Source organism: Anarhichas minor, unplaced genomic scaffold (assembly GCF_050575085.1).
Source record: "Anarhichas minor isolate MPS153535 unplaced genomic scaffold, ASM5057508v1 ptg000049l, whole genome shotgun sequence".
Taxonomy (NCBI): domain Eukaryota; kingdom Metazoa; phylum Chordata; class Actinopteri; order Perciformes; family Anarhichadidae; genus Anarhichas; species Anarhichas minor.
This window is the reverse complement of record NW_027466495.1, coordinates 463,470-480,089: the sequence shown is the minus strand read 5'-3', so window position 1 is coordinate 480,089 and position 16,620 is coordinate 463,470. Positions and strand designations below refer to the sequence as shown.

Below are 16,620 nucleotides of genomic sequence, written 5' to 3'. Positions count from 1 at the left end.
TTAGCTACCAGTGCAAAGAACCCTCAACTAGTTATAGTAGTTTCTATAATAAGAAAGAGGAAATAAAGTCCCTGAGAAAGGAAGACCCTCGGGTTTAATCACTGCATGATATCCAGCGCTCCCGTGTCTCCGAGGCTCAGGAGTACACGCACAGCATCTCCCTCAGAATCTGACAGCGTCCACTTCGTCGCCTCTGAAGAACCTCCAGAGGCGCTTGATCTGCTGTCCGTCTTTGAGTCCGAGGACAGCGAAGACTCACAAACATTATTCTTTCCCTCCACGAATCCAAAATCCCCCCAGCCGGGTTCTCCATATTCCCCGGCACAGCTAAAGCTGACGTAGCCGACATCGTTTTCATCCTCGTGATGCTGGTACAGCAGAGGATCGGGAGGCGTTACTGATGATTCGTTGTGGTTTTGGCCCCACATTTTGTCCTCCTCCATCAGGCTGAAGCCACTCAGCAGGGTGTTAGCTGCCTCGAGCTCTGTGTCTGACCAACAGCTTCTCTGCTGCAGCTGACTTTGCAAACGGGCCTCTCTCGCATACGGCACATCACTGCAGAGGGGCCTGAATACTTCCTCAGCTGAAGTGGTGTCCATAAGTTCAGGGTGACGGAACGAGACGGGGTTCAAGGCTACACTGGAAAAGTACACATGCTCGTCTCTCTGCGACGGCTCTTCTTGGTGGTGCAGTTTCAGGAGATTAGTGATGGCCTGGTCCTCCTCCTGGGTGAGCTGCACGACAACCCGGCCTGGCTGCTGCGCTGGAAGGTGGGGAGTGTTTACTTTCAAGGTGAGGCTGCCCAGATCCCTGGTGGGGTGTGGTGGTCCTGATCTGAATGGGTCCGGACGGCTCGGTGGAGCCGGGAAGGCGGACATGACCGGCGGCGGAGTGTTGAGCTGGAAGCAATTGAAAACCTGATGGAGAGAAATGACGAAACAAAACATGAGAATGAAGTCTAATTATGAGCTGAATTAAAGCTGCACATTTGAACGTTAGCGTCTTAAGTGTCCATGTATCCAACAATAACAGTTTGAACAACTCTAGTATGCAATAGCTACTTTTACAGCATTTCTTGTGGCTTCTTGCCATCCTCATTGTCCGTTTTATGTGCTTTCCTTTTCTGTGCTGCTGTCAAATTCATTTGTGAAATTTCTGGCGCTTTTACGAAACATAATACATGGTTAGCATTTCCTAAAATGAACAGCTTCACTGTCAAAACAAACTGCCTCGGCCTCAATTTCCCTTGCAGCCCCCCCGGTCAGACTCTCAGCTCTAGTCTGACGGGACTGAGACAATCTTATTAAACGTCCTGGTCCGTCTGAGCCGCTCTATAAACGTTACCCTCTCGTCTAACCAGCCAAAGAGCACAGACGACAGGCTAAAACCCCCTTCTGGAAACTGGAAATTGTACTTTGACTCGTCTTGTCGGAGGCCCAGATTTAACTGCAGCATTTCCAAAACTTTATTACATTTTGTGTGGGAATAAAAAATGATCAAATGTCTTTAAACCATCTAATATCTAGTTTATTATAGTGTGTTTATGTTGAGTATCAGAGACTTACCCACGTGGTTATTGGAGATATGAATAAGTGTCATGTCAACCAGTATCCACTTACCCGTAAATCAGTCACTATGTTGAGGACCCTGCTCCCACAGCTCATGGTGGGATCAGTGTAGAAGAACTCTGCTGGGATGATGGGGAGGACTGGAGAGAAGACAAGTTGTCTGTTAAGGGTAAAGTTCTGAAACCTTTGCGGGTAAAACTTGACTCACCTGTTTGGATGCTACAGTCGGTGCGATGGTGTGCAAAGCCTGCAGCCATGTACATGGGCAGGAAGGAGGGGTGGTGCAGGGTCCTGCTGGAGAAAGGAGGCAGTGTGGGCTGCCTGGACCTCTGAGGAGAAACATGGGGACGTGATGACAGCTTTTGTCCTCCAACGTGGTTAAATGTGAGGCTGCAGAGGGAGTGTGATAAGACAACTCACATGTCCTTCATCGTGGTTCATGGTGGACTTCTCTGCTCAATTTAGTAGCTCGAAGATGGTGAACAAGTGTCGTCAAGATAGTTAACCAACTCGCGTGTTTGCGTCAAAAGGAAAAGTAATGAACAGCCGGTGCGTCTGTGCTGGCGGCAGCTACCGCCCCCTGCTGGTTGACTTAGGAGACCCCGTTCAGTTGAATGAATTGCAAGCTGGGTTTTTTTACTCAGTTTTATGTCACAGGTGTCTCCAATTAATAAGTTGCCACTTTGAAAAAAAGATAGACTTAGTAAAAACTTGCCCAAACTGAAACACCATTAAAGTTTTCTGGCCGGCTACGTCCTAGTTTTATGAATTTCCCTTCTTTCAAAATGCAACATGCTGCTTAAGTGTTCACAAATGTCAAGTTAAAAAGTAGAGTTGTTCCTCATGTCCCTGGTGAGTCAAGTGCATTGTCCAAATATTCATTAGGCTTACACGGAGGGGGAAGTAATATTCAGATGGTGAAAAGCACCAGTAGAATTACTCCGCCAAGGGACGTTTCCTGCATTGAAAATGCTTCCGTGAGGTGACGCCATGTTTAACTACTCCAGAGTAATAATTTCTGCAGGACTTTGTTACTTTAGCGATGTGATAATTTGGTTAAGTAGTGCTTTATTTCCCCTATGACAGAGTGGTGAAGCATAACATTTTGTTTCTTAAATATATATAAGTGTGCAGTAACAGGTCTACCTCACTAGCCAGCTTTAATCTAATACTCCTTACAACCCTCAGTTTGTCAATTTACATATTGTTGTTTGACCTGTGTCTAAATGCATGGCTGTAGAAGTTGGACAAGTATTTAACAGACAAATAATTTAAGAAAACAGCTTTATTAAATTCAAAAATTTCCATTTAAAAATGACTTCCTTAAAATTAGGGCAGGATTTACTTTGCTTGGATCCTTGTGCTCCTGTGAAAAGAGGGCAAGACATTAAACATTTTTAACAAAGTGACACCATAGCGCGGTAATAGTTTCAAATGATAAAAAGTCCTCACTTTCTCTTCACAACACTGGCAAGTTTGTGAAAACTAGGAACTCTGATGTAGCGAGGAGAGGGGTAGTCAACATGCATGCGTGAGGCAGGTGTGGTTTGAAGCGCTGCAGTGGGCTCGATGGTGAGACTCTGCATATCTACAGCACAGAAAGATGAGAAATGAGCCAAATCCAAAATGAGTGATAACTGTCATTTCCCAACAAGTGAACAAACTACTGTACCTGATATGGGCCGTGCAGTGTGGATGATGCTGCCGATACCAGGTGTGTCAGACTCGAACCTAAACGTTGTGAAGAGGCGATGAAGACCAGCCAGAGGATAAGTGCACCGTAGCATCACCCTGTAAGAGAGAACAATTAAATACCCCTCTTCTTGTGCTGTACAGCATTTCTTTACAATTTAACACCGTATTGCAACACATACCTCTCAACAGCGTCAGAGTGTACCCGACTGCTCCCGCTATAGAAAATCTCATTTTGATAAATCACATTTCCCATGCTGAGCTAAAAAGAAAAAAGGCAAAAGATACAAATTCAGATTTGTCATCCGTTTGGTCCAATAGCAACGTTGGTTTTAAATCTGTAGCAGCAGTACCTCGATGGTGGTTCCACAGGTGTTGATTGGAAAAGAGAACAGAGCCCTGGTGCCGTTCTTCTCTTTGGCTCCACAGAATTCGTCGACCAGGTTGAATTTTGCAGGAAGTCCTCCGCTTGGGATGGCCAGAGACATGTCGGCCACCACAGTCAACCTCCCTAGAGTCGAACACACTAAAGAGGCGTTCGAGAGTTTTATCAGCTATACAGAGACCCCCACCTGCTCTCAAAGTAAGTAACAGGATGTCCTTACAAATTAGTTCATTAGTAGAGAACGGACAACTCTTGATAGTTGAGCTCTCGACCTCTGATGTCTCATGATTCTGCATGAGGATCTTGAAGCTGCCATAGAAGCCCTTCAAAGTAACTCTCTGAAACACATGCAGCTTAGTCATTCATCGCCATGTTCAAGTCACCTAAAGGACACAAGAAGATGCGTTTAATGAGTCTCAACTCACGTTGTACTTGTAGCCGTGAGAGAAGAGCGGCACCGTTAGCTGCAGACTCTGGCTATCGTTGCTCATGATGTAGCCGTGTTTGGCCGCCAGCTCTGGTGTCAGCAGGTCTGAGCCGATACTTATCTCCCAGAGGGAGTCATAAGGCCGGTGGTCCCGACTGAAGCTGATGCCAGACTTGGAACAGACGGCATCAAAGGCTGGAGGAGCTGTCAAACACAAAACAATGATTACTTTTCTTCATGCACAAGTAGGATCGGCAAAGTCTAAAAATAAAGGTTAGAGACTTACAGGCATCAATGAATGCCATGACTGATGTTGGGTGGTAAAAAGGCTCGTTTTCAGGCAGGATTGTCAGCGTGTAGTTGATGTTCAGCTCATAGTGAAGAACTGCATCGTCAGAGAACTGGGAGAAAAATTTAATGATTTCTTGCACTCACATGACAGTTGCAAGACTTTAAAGTCACTCTTCTTTCAAAAGAACCTTTACCTGCAGCAGGACAACAGGGTCATCAAAAGGCACCTTCAGAATGTACCCAAGAGTGTTGTTGGGGTAAACAACTTTAGTGATATTGTGGCTTCTCGTGTTCATAAATTGAACTGTAAATTCTTCTCCATTCAAATGAACGGCAACCAACTCCATGTCTTCGGGGACGTCTCCGAGGTAGACCGTGAATGAGAGTTCGTCAACATCCGTTTGGTTTTCAGTGAAAACGGGGTGTGGCAGCAGGGGAGTGGACAGAGTCCTTTGGAATCGTACTCTGGTTTCTACGCGATCCTCATCCGCCAGGATTTGCTCCAAGTAGAGATGAAACACATAAATCTCAACGAGATCGCCAAGCACGAAGCTCTGAAACAGACGCAGGGAGAATACTTAGAGACCAGGTAAAACATGCCCAAAAATTCTGATGCTTCTGGTTTAAAGTTAGATTGTTATATAGAGTTTAATGTTGTATATTACATCTTTGTCCACTATGACAATTACTTTAAATTCAGACTTCCAAGCCCATTACAACATCTACTCCTAAGTGTCTTCTGACCTTCCTGTATCCTCCTTCAGCAGTTAAGGGGACGCTTATCTGGACTGTGGCGTTAATGTTCCCCACAACAAAGTGTCTGTCCTCTGCAACTGGCTGCGCCACAAGTTCACCATTGAGACCAATGTTGAGTTGTGTTCCGTGAAGACTCCGGTACGGCACCTCGGGAGTTCGCCACACCATGTAGCCGCTGTCGTCATAAGATCCTTCATCTGTGGACGTTACACTGTTATTAGAGCTTTGCTCGTCTATCAAGGGGAGAATAAGCCACAGCAGAATATATTGTAATACTGACACATGGAGCAAGCAGTCACCAGGTCGACCATGAGGACAACCCAGCTTTGTCTGGAGAACAGCGTTGCATGGACCTCCTCTACTGGAACGCCATTCACCTGGAGAAAGAGACTCATTAAAAACCTGCTTGAACTCAACTTCACAAGACAGATTTATGCATCAGTGGTTTACCTCAGTGCTGAATGATTCAGGTTGCCCGTACGGAGTACGAAACACCAGCCTGCCATCGGTCAAGCCAAACGCGTAGCCCTTCTTGCGAGCATCAGAGAGGGTCATGGGCGGCAACTGCTCCTCATTTCTCTGAAACGTCACCTGCCAGTCTGAGGTGGTGGAGCTATGTGCCTGGGAAGGGATTTAAAGTCTTAAAAACAAACAAGATGACACTGCACAGAATGAGACATTTAGTCAGCATTTTTAGACATACAGGTTTAAGAGCACTCCAGTCATCCTCTACTGTCCGAGCGGGACAGGCGACTTCACTCCTCACAGACACCTGGGAAGAAGTCATAATTAGTAAACATCTGAAACTATTAAATGAGGAAAATAGTAAACCAGCTTACCTCCATGTAGTTTTCCTCACAGGTAATTTCTCTGGGAGACCAGGGGAGAGAGGGAGAACAAGTCTTGTTCAGGGCATAGCTGTCCTCCCGTCCTTCACGCGTCACAGTCAGGTTGAAGTTAAACAAGAAGACCTCATCATCCTGAAAGAGCAGAGTAGAAAACACCTCGTCTGTACAGTAATAGTAAAAAAAAAAAAACAGTTTCATATGCAAGTTGTACGCACCTTGTTGTCAGTGTGACAGCTGAAGTAAGAGGCTCGGAGCTCCACGTGGCCCAGTAGAGGGAGAAGTCTGACGCTGTAGCCACACTGAGCTGCATACCACCTAGTGATGGCGTACACACCCGTCCCATCTGGAAGACAAATATTACATGAGCAAGGCGGCTTAATATGTCCAAACCTGTTCTTATTGAAGTATAGAAAGGATGGATTTCTAACTAGAGACTATAAACTGATTTCATAGATGCATGTGGAGTAAGTTCTCCTAAAATGCTTAATTCCCTCACAGCACATGTTATCCCGTTTCAGACAGTGATGGCCCAGCATGATGAAGCTGTGCAGGACTTACCAACGGCCTCAAAGAGAGGTTCGTCCCCAGTGAAGGAGAGATCAACGGCTATCATGAAGTAACGATCACGACACTCCATATGAAGAGCTCCTGTGTGCACAAACAAAGTGACGCTCAAAATATGGAGGTTCCATTAGTTATTGTGGATCAACGAGCCAAATATCTCAGGTACCTTCGGGGATGCCAGAACATGTTGCAGTGGACCACACAGACAGGAGTAAGGAAACACTGCAAGACAAAAGCACGTGTCTCCTGCATGCAGAAATGAAGCTTAATAGACTGTAGGTTGCCACAAAAAAATACTTACCCAAAGCAGAACACAAAAGCCATCGCAATGGATGTGTTGGCAGAGTTTAAAGCTAGCTGCTAGAAAACTACACCTGCCAACCAACACGTGCTAAGGTGAACCAGTTGCTTTGTGTATATCCTGGCCTGGGTGGAACTATGTCTCTGCTGTCTGCTGCAACAGCTTTTATAAGTGTCCTCACCCATTAAGGCTGAAAGGCAACTCCAACCTCATCACCTGCAACTGATTGAACGTGTGCTTGATTGCTAACACATGTGGCTGTAAAGCCTGAAGGCCTCTGATTGGTTGGTGAATAAACTGACTTATAAAAGCTGGTGCAGCAGACAGCAGAGACATAGTTTCACCCCGGCCAGGATATACACAAAGCAACTGGTTCACATTAGCGCGTGTTGGTTGGCAGGTGTAGTTTTCTAGCAGCTAGCTTTAAACTCTGCCAACACATCCATTGCGATGGCTTTTGTGTTCTGCTTTGGGTAAGTATTTTTTTTGTGGCAACCTACAGTCTATTAAGCTTCATTTCTGCATGCAGGAGACACGTGCTTTTGTCTTGCAGTGTTTCCTTACTCCTGTCTGTGTGGTCCACTGCAACATGTTCTGGCATCCCCGAAGGTACCTGAGATATTTGGCTCGTTGATCCACAATAACTAATGGAACCTCCATATTTTGAGCGTCACTTTGTTTGTGCACACAGGAGCTCTTCATATGGAGTGTCGTGATCGTTACTTCATGATAGCCGTTGATCTCTCCTTCACTGGGGACGAACCTCTCTTTGAGGCCGTTGGTAAGTCCTGCACAGCTTCATCATGCTGGGCCATCACTGTCTGAAACGGGATAACATGTGCTGTGAGGGAATTAAGCATTTTAGAAGTTGTATCCAAACTTACTCTACATGCATCTATGAAATCAGTTTATAGTCTCTAGTTAGAAATCCATCCTTTCTATACTTCAATAAGAACAGGTTTGGACATATTAAGCCGCCTTGCTCATGTAATATTTGTCTTCCAGATGGGACGGGTGTGTACGCCATCACTAGGTGGTATGCAGCTCAGTGTGGCTACAGCGTCAGACTTCTCCCTCTACTGGGCCACGTGGAGCTCCGAGCCTCTTACTTCAGCTGTCACACTGACAACAAGGTGCGTACAACTTGCATATGAAACTGTTTTTTTACTATTACTGTACAGACGAGGTGTTTTCTACTCGACTCTTTCAGGATGATGAGGTCTTCTTGTTTAACTTCAACCTGAGTGTGACGCGTGAAGGACGGGAGGACAGCTATGCCCTGAACAAGACCTGTTCTCCCTCTCTCCCCTGGTCTCCCAGAGAAATTACATGTGAGGAAAACTACATGGAGGTAAGCTGGTTTACTTTCCCTCTTTACATTTTCCTCATTTAATAGTTTCAGATGTTTACTAATTATGACTTCTTCCCAGGTGTCTGTGAGGAGTGAAGTCGCCTGTCCCGCTCGGACAGTAGAGGATGACTGGAGTGCTCTTAAACCTGTATGTTTAAATGCTGACTAAATGTCTCATTCTGTGCAGTGAAGTGTCATCTTGTTTGTTTTTAAGACTTTAAATCCCTTCCCAGGCACATAGCTCCACCACCTCAGACTGGCAGGTGACGTTTCAGAGAAATGAGGAGCAGTTGCCGCCCATGACCCTTTCTGATGCTCGCAAGAAGGGCTACGCGTTTGGCTTGACCGATGGCAGGCTGGTGTTTCGTACTCCGTACGGGCAACCTGAATCATTCAGCACTGAGGTAAACCACTGATGCATAAATCTGTCTTGTGAAGTTGAGTTCAAGCAGGTTTTTAATGAGTCTCTTTCTCCAGGTGAATGGCGTTCCAGTAGAGGAGGTCCATGCAACGCTGTTCTCCAGGCAAAGCTGGGTTGTCCTCATGGTCGACCTGGTGACTGCTTGCTCCATGTGTCAGTATTACAATATTTTCTGCTGTGGCTTATTCTCCCCTTGATAGACGAGCAAAGCTCTAATAACAGTGTAACGTCCACAGATGAAGGATCTTATGACGACAGCGGCTACATGGTGTGGCGAACTCCCGAGGTGCCGTACCGGAGTCTTCACGGAACACAACTCAACATTGGTCTCAATGGTGAACTTGTGGCGCAGCCAGTTGCAGAGGACAGACACTTTGTTGTGGGGAACATTAACGCCACAGTCCAGATAAGCGTCCCCTTAACTGCTGAAGGAGGATACAGGAAGGTCAGAAGACACTTAGGAGTAGATGTTGTAATGGTCAGATGTCGTCATAGTGGACAAAGACATAATTTAGAACATTAAACTCTATATAACAATCTAACTTAAAACCAGAAGCCTCTGAATTTTTGGGCATGTTTTACCTCGTCTCTAAGTTTTCTCCCTGCGTCTGTTTCAGAGCTTCGTGCTTGGCGATCTCGTTGAGATTTATGTGTTTCATCTCTACTTGGAGCAAATCCTGGCGGATGAGGATCGCGTAGAAACCAGAGTACGATTCCAAAGGACTCTGTCCACTCCCCTGCTGCCACACCCCGTTTTCACTGAAAACCAAACGGATGTTGACGAACTCTCATTCACGGTCTACCTCGGAGACGTCCCCGAAGACATGGAGTTGGTTGCCGTTCATTTGAATGGAGAAGAATTTACAGTTCAATTTATGAACACGAGAAGCCACAATATCACTAAAGTTGTTTACCCCAACAACACTCTTGGGTACATTCTGAAGGTGCCTTTTGATGACCCTGTTGTCCTGCTGCAGGTAAAGGTTCTTTTGAAAGAAGAGTGACTTTAAAGTCTTTCAACTGTCATGTGAGCGCAAGAAATCATTAAATTTTTCTCCTAGTTCTCTGACGATGCAGTTCTTCACTATGAGCTGAACATCAACTACACGCTGACGATCCTGCCTGAAAACGAGCCTTTTTACCACCCAACATCAGTCATGGCATTCATTGATGCCTGTAAGTCTCTAACCTTCATTTTTAGACTTTGCCAATCCTACTTGTGAATGAAGAAAAGTAATCATTGTTTTGTGTTTGACAGCTCCTCCAGCCTTTGATGCCGTCTGTTCCAAGTCTGGCATCAGCTTCAGTCGGGACCACCGGCCTTATGACTCCCTCTGGGAGATCAGTATCGGCTCAGACCTGCTGACACCAGAGCTGGCGGCCAAACACGGCTACATCATGAGCAACGATAGCCAGAGTCTGCAGCTAACGGTGCCGCTATTCTCTCACGGCTACAAGTACAACGTGAGTTGAGACTCATTAAACGCATCTTCTTGTGTCCTTTAGGTGACTTGAACATGGCGATGAATGACTAAGCTGCATGTGTTTCAGAGAGTTACTTTGAAGGGCTTCTATGGCAGCTTCAAGATCCTCATGCAGAATCATGAGACATCAGAGGTCGAGAGCTCAACTATCAAGAGTTGTCCGTTCTCTACTAATGAACTCATTTGTAAGGACATCCTGTTACTTACTTTGAGAGCAGGTGGGGGTCTCTGTATAGCTGATAAAACTCTCGAACGCCTCTTTCTCTAGTGTGTTCGACTCTAGGGAGGTTGACTGTGGTGGCCGACATGTCTCTGGCCATCCCAAGCGGAGGACTTCCTGCAAAATTCAACCTGGTCGACGAATTCTGTGGAGCCAAAGAGAAGAACGGCACCAGGGCTCTGTTCTCTTTTCCAATCAACACCTGTGGAACCACCATCGAGGTACTACTGCTACAGATTTAAAACCAACGTTGCTATTGGACCAAACGGATGACAAATCTGAATTTGTATCTTTTGCCTTTTTTCTTTTTAGCTCAGCATGGGAAATGTGATTTATCAAAATGAGATTTTCTATAGCGGGAGCAGTCGGGTACACTCTGACACTGTTGAGAGGTATGTGTTGCAATACGGTGTTAAATTGTAAAGAAATGCTGTACAGCACAAGAAGAGGGGTATTTAATTGTTCTCTCTTACAGGGTGATGCTACGGTGCACTTATCCTCTGGCTGGTCTTCATCGCCTCTTCACAACGTTTAGGTTCGAGTCTGACACACCTGGTATCGGCAGCATCATCCACACTGCACGGCCCATATCGGGTACAGTAGTTTGTTCACTTGTTGGGGGAAATGCCAGTTATCACTCATTTTGGATTTGGCTCATTTCTCATCTTTCTGTGCTGTAGATATGCAGAGTCTCTCCATCGAGCCCACTGCAGCGCTTCAAACCACACCTGCCTCACGCATGCATGCTGACTACCCCTCTCCTCGCTACATCAGAGTTCCTAGTTTTCACAAACTTGCCAGTGTTGTGAAGAGAAAGTGAGGACTTTTTATCATTTGAAACTATTACCGTGCTATGGTGTCACTTTGTTAAAAATGTTTAATGTCTTGCCCTCTCTTCACAGGAGCACAAGGATCCAAGCAAAGTAAATCCTGCCCTAATTTGAAGGAAGTGTAATTTTTAAATGGAAATGTTTTAATTTAATAAAGCTGTTTTCTTAAATTATTTGTCTGTTAAATATTTGTCCAACTTCTACAGACATGCATTTAGACACAGGAAGTTGTCAAACACCAAGGAGTATAAGATTAAAGCTGGCTAGTGAGGTAGACCTGTTATGCTTTACTCAACCAAATTATCACATCGCTAAAGTAACCAAAAGCCCTGCAGAAACTATTACTCTCGAGTAGTTAAACATGGCGTCACCTTAAGGGTCGGCAACAACTTCACGGAAGCATTTTCAATGCAGGAAACGTCCCTTGGAGTAATTCTACTGGTACTTTTCACCATCTGAATATTACTTCCCCCTCTGTACGTGTAAGCCTAATGAATATTTGGACAATGCACTTGACTCACCAGGGACATGAGGAACAACTCTACTTTTTAGCTTGACATTTAACAATGGCTCATGTAGATGTCTCAGTAAGCAGCATGTTTGATACCAGGGCCCTTGAACCAGAATGCCAAGTTACTGCAGATGTAATTCATGTCAATTCAACCTGCTATGATGGGAAACAGTCATGCCATCAAGTCTATTCCAGCTAATGAGGTTAAGGTTTGTCTGCTTTACCTTAACACATTCTTTGGCCCTGGCATTTAAAAAAGCACCAGTGGTCTATTTCAGTATGCAAAGCCGGTGTTATAGAATACGTAAGTAGTCTATATGAATAATTAAACAATGGTTTACATATTTACAAAGACGGTACCTTTTAATTTCTCATATCTTGCCAGGATGAAGAAAATATATTAAACAAAACGGTGTTCATTTATTTAGTTCACAGGTCATGTATAAAGAAACCCATGTGCAGAGCATCAGTCGCAGCAGGATGGAGACAAGCGTCCATGTAGTCCGCACTGAAACTCCTGATAAGAGACAAGAGGTTAAACATGGAGTTCCTTACACCAACTTTAATGACAGTAAATGACAAGTTTCAATACAAAGATTTGTGTAGAACATTAAGCAGTGTTAATGATTGAATTGGTTTCACTACCTAGATTTTGGTTCTGCTGCCCCTCCAAATTCACTCCACCTTCTTTGGGCTGATTAGATTGGAGAACAAATCACACATTTACATAATTAATATGAAATACGAGTCGCAGCTTAACTGGTATCTTTAAAAAAAAAAAATACCAACTGAAGTCAGTTTTACACACACACACCTGTGTTTGCAGCTTCCCTGCGTGTGCGTTTGACTGGTACGGATGAAAGGTCCAGAGAGGAGTTCAAAGGGTGCTGGATAGCCAGAGTACTACTATGGTTTGCTGGGTAGCGACACTGAATTGTCAGCCTAAAACAGACGAGACTTACATCAACACTATCATTTAAAGACGGACTGAGTTCAGTAGGTAGGTTTCTCACCTGTACGGAGAATCTCTGTGTATGAGAGGGTCATCCAAAGGAAGAAAATCTTGAGGGTAACTGATCTGGTTTTCATAAACAAGGACATTTCCCTGAGTCTGAGGAAATATGAGATCAGAAACACGCTCCAGAGCATATTCATTACGTGGATTTGTATTAATTAAAGGTATCTCACAGTTACAGTCGTCCCACAGGAGTCCAGGCTGAAGCTGAACAGGGCTCTGGCACTGTCCGTCTCAACGGGGACACAGCTGGGGTCCAATAGGGTGGTCCGGTTGGGGTTAGTGGGCGGGATGGTGTGGGTGGTGTCCACTACTGCCACCATCCTCCCTTCTGGCAAACATACTGTCAGAGAAACACTGCGAGTGTCAAGAGTATTATAGACTAAAACAAAAATGTTGCTTTAGTTCGAGCTTGTGGTTTGTACCGAGGAGGTCTATAACAGGAAAGGTGCATTCATGGACTAGAGTGTCCATCACTTTCAGAGACTCTGCGTCCACAACAGACACTTCCACTCCAGAGACAAGACCCCGCAATGTCAGATCCTGCATGGGGAAAGAAAAGGAGCAAATGTGAATGTTTACCCTCCAAAAGATGATGCTAATGTAAAGCAACAACTGAATTATCCGCTACGTCATATCATCTGAAAAACTATGACTGATCACCACATAGTTCATCCCGGCGCTGTAGAGGGGGATCTCCACGGTCAGGTAGTCGTTCGCCGCCTCCACCAGGAACCCGCCCATCTCCACCAGGTCCCAGTCCAGTTTGCGAGCCCCGAGGAAGAGCTCCCACTGCAGCTCACTCTGGGCCCCGTGGTGCAGCAGCACCAGCAGGCTGCTCTCGGTGCACTTCCCCTGCAGCTTGGGGGAATCCGGAGCTGCACCAGGGTCGATAGGGAATCCACAGTATATTGATTTTAACTGCACCAGCTGGTCTGAAGCAATGGTGACAAATCACTCACCTGTGTATTCAACACTCGGCTCTATCGTGGCTTGATGGTAAAACACCTCTCCACTGGGTAAGATGGTAAGAATAAAGGTAAAAGACAGACTGTACGTCTCATAGCCATCACCTATATACTGGGATGAGACAGCAGGGTGTTTCAGAGAGTTTTGAACTTCTACACATAATAGCAACGGGTCAGTGTTGGTTAATCTCACCGCTGGGATTAGTTTTGGGTGCGACAACGGGAAACTGAGCTGGTAGGAGTGGCTCCCGTTGAAGTAGGAGACCCTGGACACACTGAGGTCGTCTGTGTCACTGTGGGTCCACGTTAAAATGTCACCAGCGCCATCTACTGTCACCTTCTGGAGGGAAACATCAGGCGCAAAGAGGCCTAAAGTGACGGAGAACAATCCCTCAGAGGACACTGTGTCTGTGGAGGGAGAGAGACATCAATGACTGCAGTGTATTCAATTTTTACAATTTTGTAACATTGTTCACATTATTATTGCACAGTAAGAGGGGAAAGTGCAGCTTTGCAATGCAACCAGACTTATTGTGCGAAAGGATACTGAATTATCACCCAGCCCTGATGCACAATCTGTATGTTTTTTTTTACAGTTTTTATGAATGAAATATGCATAGAGAAGTAGGTTAACATGGACTGACTGTTGGTGAGGACTGGGCTTTGTGGGATGAGAGGAGTCTGTAGGTGCCTGAAGGAGCGATGCTGTGTGAGAGGCCAGCGCTCGTCCTCCCACTGACTCATGAAGAACAGATCCGCTGACATGGACTGGCCGTACCGTCCCCTCACAACACCGCTCTGGAAGAATCACAGCAATCAATCAAACAATCAAACTTTATTTGTACCGCTCCTTTCGAACAAATCAAGTGCATTTCAAACTGCTTTGCAAGCGATTGGCGACACTTAGGAGAAACAAAGGATGAAAGTCAGAAAATGAGCACAAATTTGAGAATTATCATAGAAAATACACAATTCTCTGTTTTATCTTGTTTGCATACCTTAATGTGTCCTCCATGGGCTCCTGTAGGAATCCTGACCTCCACTCTCCCCTCCTGCAGGCTGATGTTGAATCCGCTCTTTTCATTTTCACTCAGAGTTTGGCCGTTCACTCCGACGCTCAAGCCTCTGTCCCTGAACCGACCGTGGACTAACGCCGACGGGACATAAGGGGCAGTCCACAGCAGGTCGGACCCATCTGCTGTAGCCTCGTCTAGGGGTGAGACACGGGACAGAGGAGATATTTCACTCTGGTACTCTACAGTTGTCAAATAATGTAAAACTGATGAACCCTACTTACTCAGAGCACAGGAAATAGCGGCGTCAACAGCGAGGAAGTTGCTCTGGAGTCGATACAGGATGGTTGCTCTGATGATCTCTAAATCCACTCCCTTCTCCTGGGAAAAACCCCAACACACAGCATCCATAAAAATAAAAAAACAAAGCACTGACTCTAAAAGCAAGGATTTAAAAGTGACTATGAAGGCCAAATCCCTCCGTCTCTTAGTACCTTGACAAAGTATGAGAGAGGGGAGGAGTAGGGACAGCGGAGGGTGAGGCGAGAGCCACGCAGTGAGACGGGGCAGCCCAGAGCAGCAGCCTCCATCAGGGTCAAGACCTCCGCTTCCTCTGGAGGCCGGTCATCTCCGTGGAACATCACAGCCACGTCGGCCTCGTCAGCTCCCTGCTCCGTGACAAAGAAGACAACGCGTTTGTGAAGCCGTAGAGCAAAACATCACATAAAAACATATATATGTGCTGCACACAGGAAGCAACTCTTTGTCTCTCTATCTTTGCCATTTACTAACCTTCTCCTTTTTGGATGTAATGGGCAGGATAGGCTGCTGAATCGACACCTAGAGAGGAAAAAACGAATTACACATTCTAAATTAAACACAAAAGTAATTCGTACATCCACAGTACGTACTCTATGAATATTATTATTTTCCGAGGATGTGATGACATACCTCCATGTAGTTTTCCTCACAGACGATCTCTCTGGCGCTCCATCGGCCCCGGAGCGAGCAGTGGAGCTGGAAGGGAAACGTCGCCACCTTCCCATCCGCCTGCAGGCTCACGAACCACAGACGCAGGTGATAGTCCGTGCCTCTCTGCAGAGGAGGGACAACAGAAGAGGAATGCAATCCTGCGACGTATCAGAGCACAAAAGAACGGAGACAAATCTACCTTGCTGTGGACGTGACAGGCCAGGAAGGAGGCCCGAAACACCAGGTCTCCCGCATCGTTCATTGAGACGGTGTAACCACAGAGTGTGGCCTCCTGATCGGACAAGAAGTGGAATCCATGCTGGTCTGGTGGTTTACGGTAAAAAGGTCATCAGCGGGTCCTTCTTGGATACCTGCTAAGGACTTCTCTGGTATACATTTTGTCAAAGAGGATAAAGAAACACACCTTCAATGTGAAAACCGCTCTTCGGGCCGAGGAAGCTGGACCGGACAGAAAGCCAGAAGTGACGGTCGAGACATTTGGTCTGAAACATTCCTGGAAATATTAAGAACGGCACAAATTCAAAACTAATTTTGGGAATAAATGTATTTAGTAAAGGGTTATTTGAATTGAGATGAGGTAATTCAGATGTTTCAGCGTATACCTTTGAGCTTCTTCATTACAAACAAATACATGCAGTAGTGCTGGGCAGGATTTTAACATTAAAATACTTTCTGTGGAATTGTATCATGATTATATGAATATTATTTGCAAACTATATGCAAATTTCACATAAAGAGTACTATTTCTGTTTTGTTTTACATCTGTTTGGTGGCTGCATTGCAGTGGGACACAATTAATTGCTTTGCACATAAATTTGATCAATTTATGCGTAATCTTTTAACAATTTGCCGTATTATAAAGCCATATTTGATATCATAAAAAAGTAATATTACTGTGGTAAAAGTGCAGTAATTTCAGCCATATCACTGTATTAAGGGAGGCAATAGAATAAGAGTACTGTAGCAAACAGCATTTTCTACA

At 45.3% G+C, this 16,620-nt stretch overlaps 3 protein-coding genes across 3 annotated transcripts; 1 reads left to right on the top strand and 2 right to left on the bottom strand.

Moving 5' to 3' along the window:
* Positions 1-98: 98 nt before the first annotated feature.
* Positions 99-6,537, bottom strand: LOC142971679 (uncharacterized). The gene is made up of 16 exons (XM_076112298.1): positions 5,959-6,537; positions 5,823-5,891; positions 5,570-5,740; positions 5,400-5,496; positions 5,108-5,316; positions 4,558-4,917; positions 4,359-4,473; positions 4,071-4,276; positions 3,866-3,983; positions 3,614-3,786; positions 3,443-3,522; positions 3,241-3,359; positions 3,021-3,156; positions 1,777-1,958; positions 1,620-1,708; positions 99-917 (listed from the first exon to the last, which is right to left on the bottom strand). Exons 1-16 carry the CDS (start codon positions 6,163-6,165, stop codon positions 99-101), a joined length of 3,150 nt encoding a protein of 1,049 aa, XP_075968413.1. The 5' UTR covers positions 6,166-6,537.
* LOC142971678 (uncharacterized) lies at positions 6,492-11,128 on the top strand. The gene is made up of 16 exons (XM_076112297.1): positions 6,492-6,543; positions 7,524-7,613; positions 7,838-7,965; positions 8,043-8,183; positions 8,263-8,331; positions 8,417-8,587; positions 8,661-8,757; positions 8,841-9,049; positions 9,222-9,581; positions 9,666-9,780; positions 9,863-10,068; positions 10,156-10,273; positions 10,357-10,529; positions 10,621-10,700; positions 10,784-10,902; positions 10,989-11,128. The coding sequence occupies exons 1-16, from the start codon at positions 6,492-6,494 to the stop codon at positions 11,126-11,128; spliced, it is 2,268 nt and encodes a 755-aa protein (XP_075968412.1).
* Positions 11,129-12,011: 883 nt separating this feature from the next.
* LOC142971677 (uncharacterized) lies at positions 12,012-16,312 on the bottom strand. Its single transcript, XM_076112296.1, has 16 exons — positions 16,042-16,312; positions 15,817-15,941; positions 15,597-15,740; positions 15,438-15,485; positions 15,140-15,313; positions 14,930-15,026; positions 14,631-14,842; positions 14,277-14,430; positions 13,636-14,040; positions 13,328-13,599; positions 13,090-13,207; positions 12,838-13,007; positions 12,663-12,760; positions 12,464-12,591; positions 12,295-12,343; positions 12,012-12,166 (listed from the first exon to the last, which is right to left on the bottom strand). Exons 1-16 carry the CDS (start codon positions 16,127-16,129, stop codon positions 12,079-12,081), a joined length of 2,370 nt encoding a protein of 789 aa, XP_075968411.1. The 5' UTR covers positions 16,130-16,312; the 3' UTR covers positions 12,012-12,078.
* Positions 16,313-16,620: the final 308 nt, after the last annotated feature.

Excerpts from the sequence above, each read along its gene's own strand:
- LOC142971679 (XM_076112298.1), bottom strand. The coding sequence starts at position 6,165 with ATGAAACTGTTTTTTTTTTTTTACTATTACTGTACAGACGAGGTGTTT. Across the intron at positions 5,741-5,822 it reads ACTGGAGTGCTCTTAAACCT|GCACATAGCTCCACCACCTC; the intron begins GTATGTCTAAAA and ends ATCCCTTCCCAG. Across the intron at positions 3,523-3,613 it reads CCTGTGGAACCACCATCGAG|CTCAGCATGGGAAATGTGAT; the intron begins GTACTGCTGCTA and ends TTTTCTTTTTAG.
- LOC142971678 (XM_076112297.1), top strand. The coding sequence starts at position 6,492 with ATGGCCCAGCATGATGAAGCTGTGCAGGACTTACCAACGGCCTCAAAG. Across the intron at positions 7,966-8,042 it reads GCTGTCACACTGACAACAAG|GATGATGAGGTCTTCTTGTT; the intron begins GTGCGTACAACT and ends CGACTCTTTCAG. Across the intron at positions 9,050-9,221 it reads CTGAAGGAGGATACAGGAAG|AGCTTCGTGCTTGGCGATCT; the intron begins GTCAGAAGACAC and ends CGTCTGTTTCAG.
- LOC142971677 (XM_076112296.1), bottom strand. The coding sequence starts at position 16,129 with ATGTTTCAGACCAAATGTCTCGACCGTCACTTCTGGCTTTCTGTCCGG. Across the intron at positions 15,486-15,596 it reads GTGAGGAAAACTACATGGAG|GTGTCGATTCAGCAGCCTAT; the intron begins GTATGTCATCAC and ends TTTCCTCTCTAG. Across the intron at positions 13,008-13,089 it reads TCCTGTTATAGACCTCCTCG|TATGTTTGCCAGAAGGGAGG; the intron begins GTACAAACCACA and ends TTTCTCTGACAG.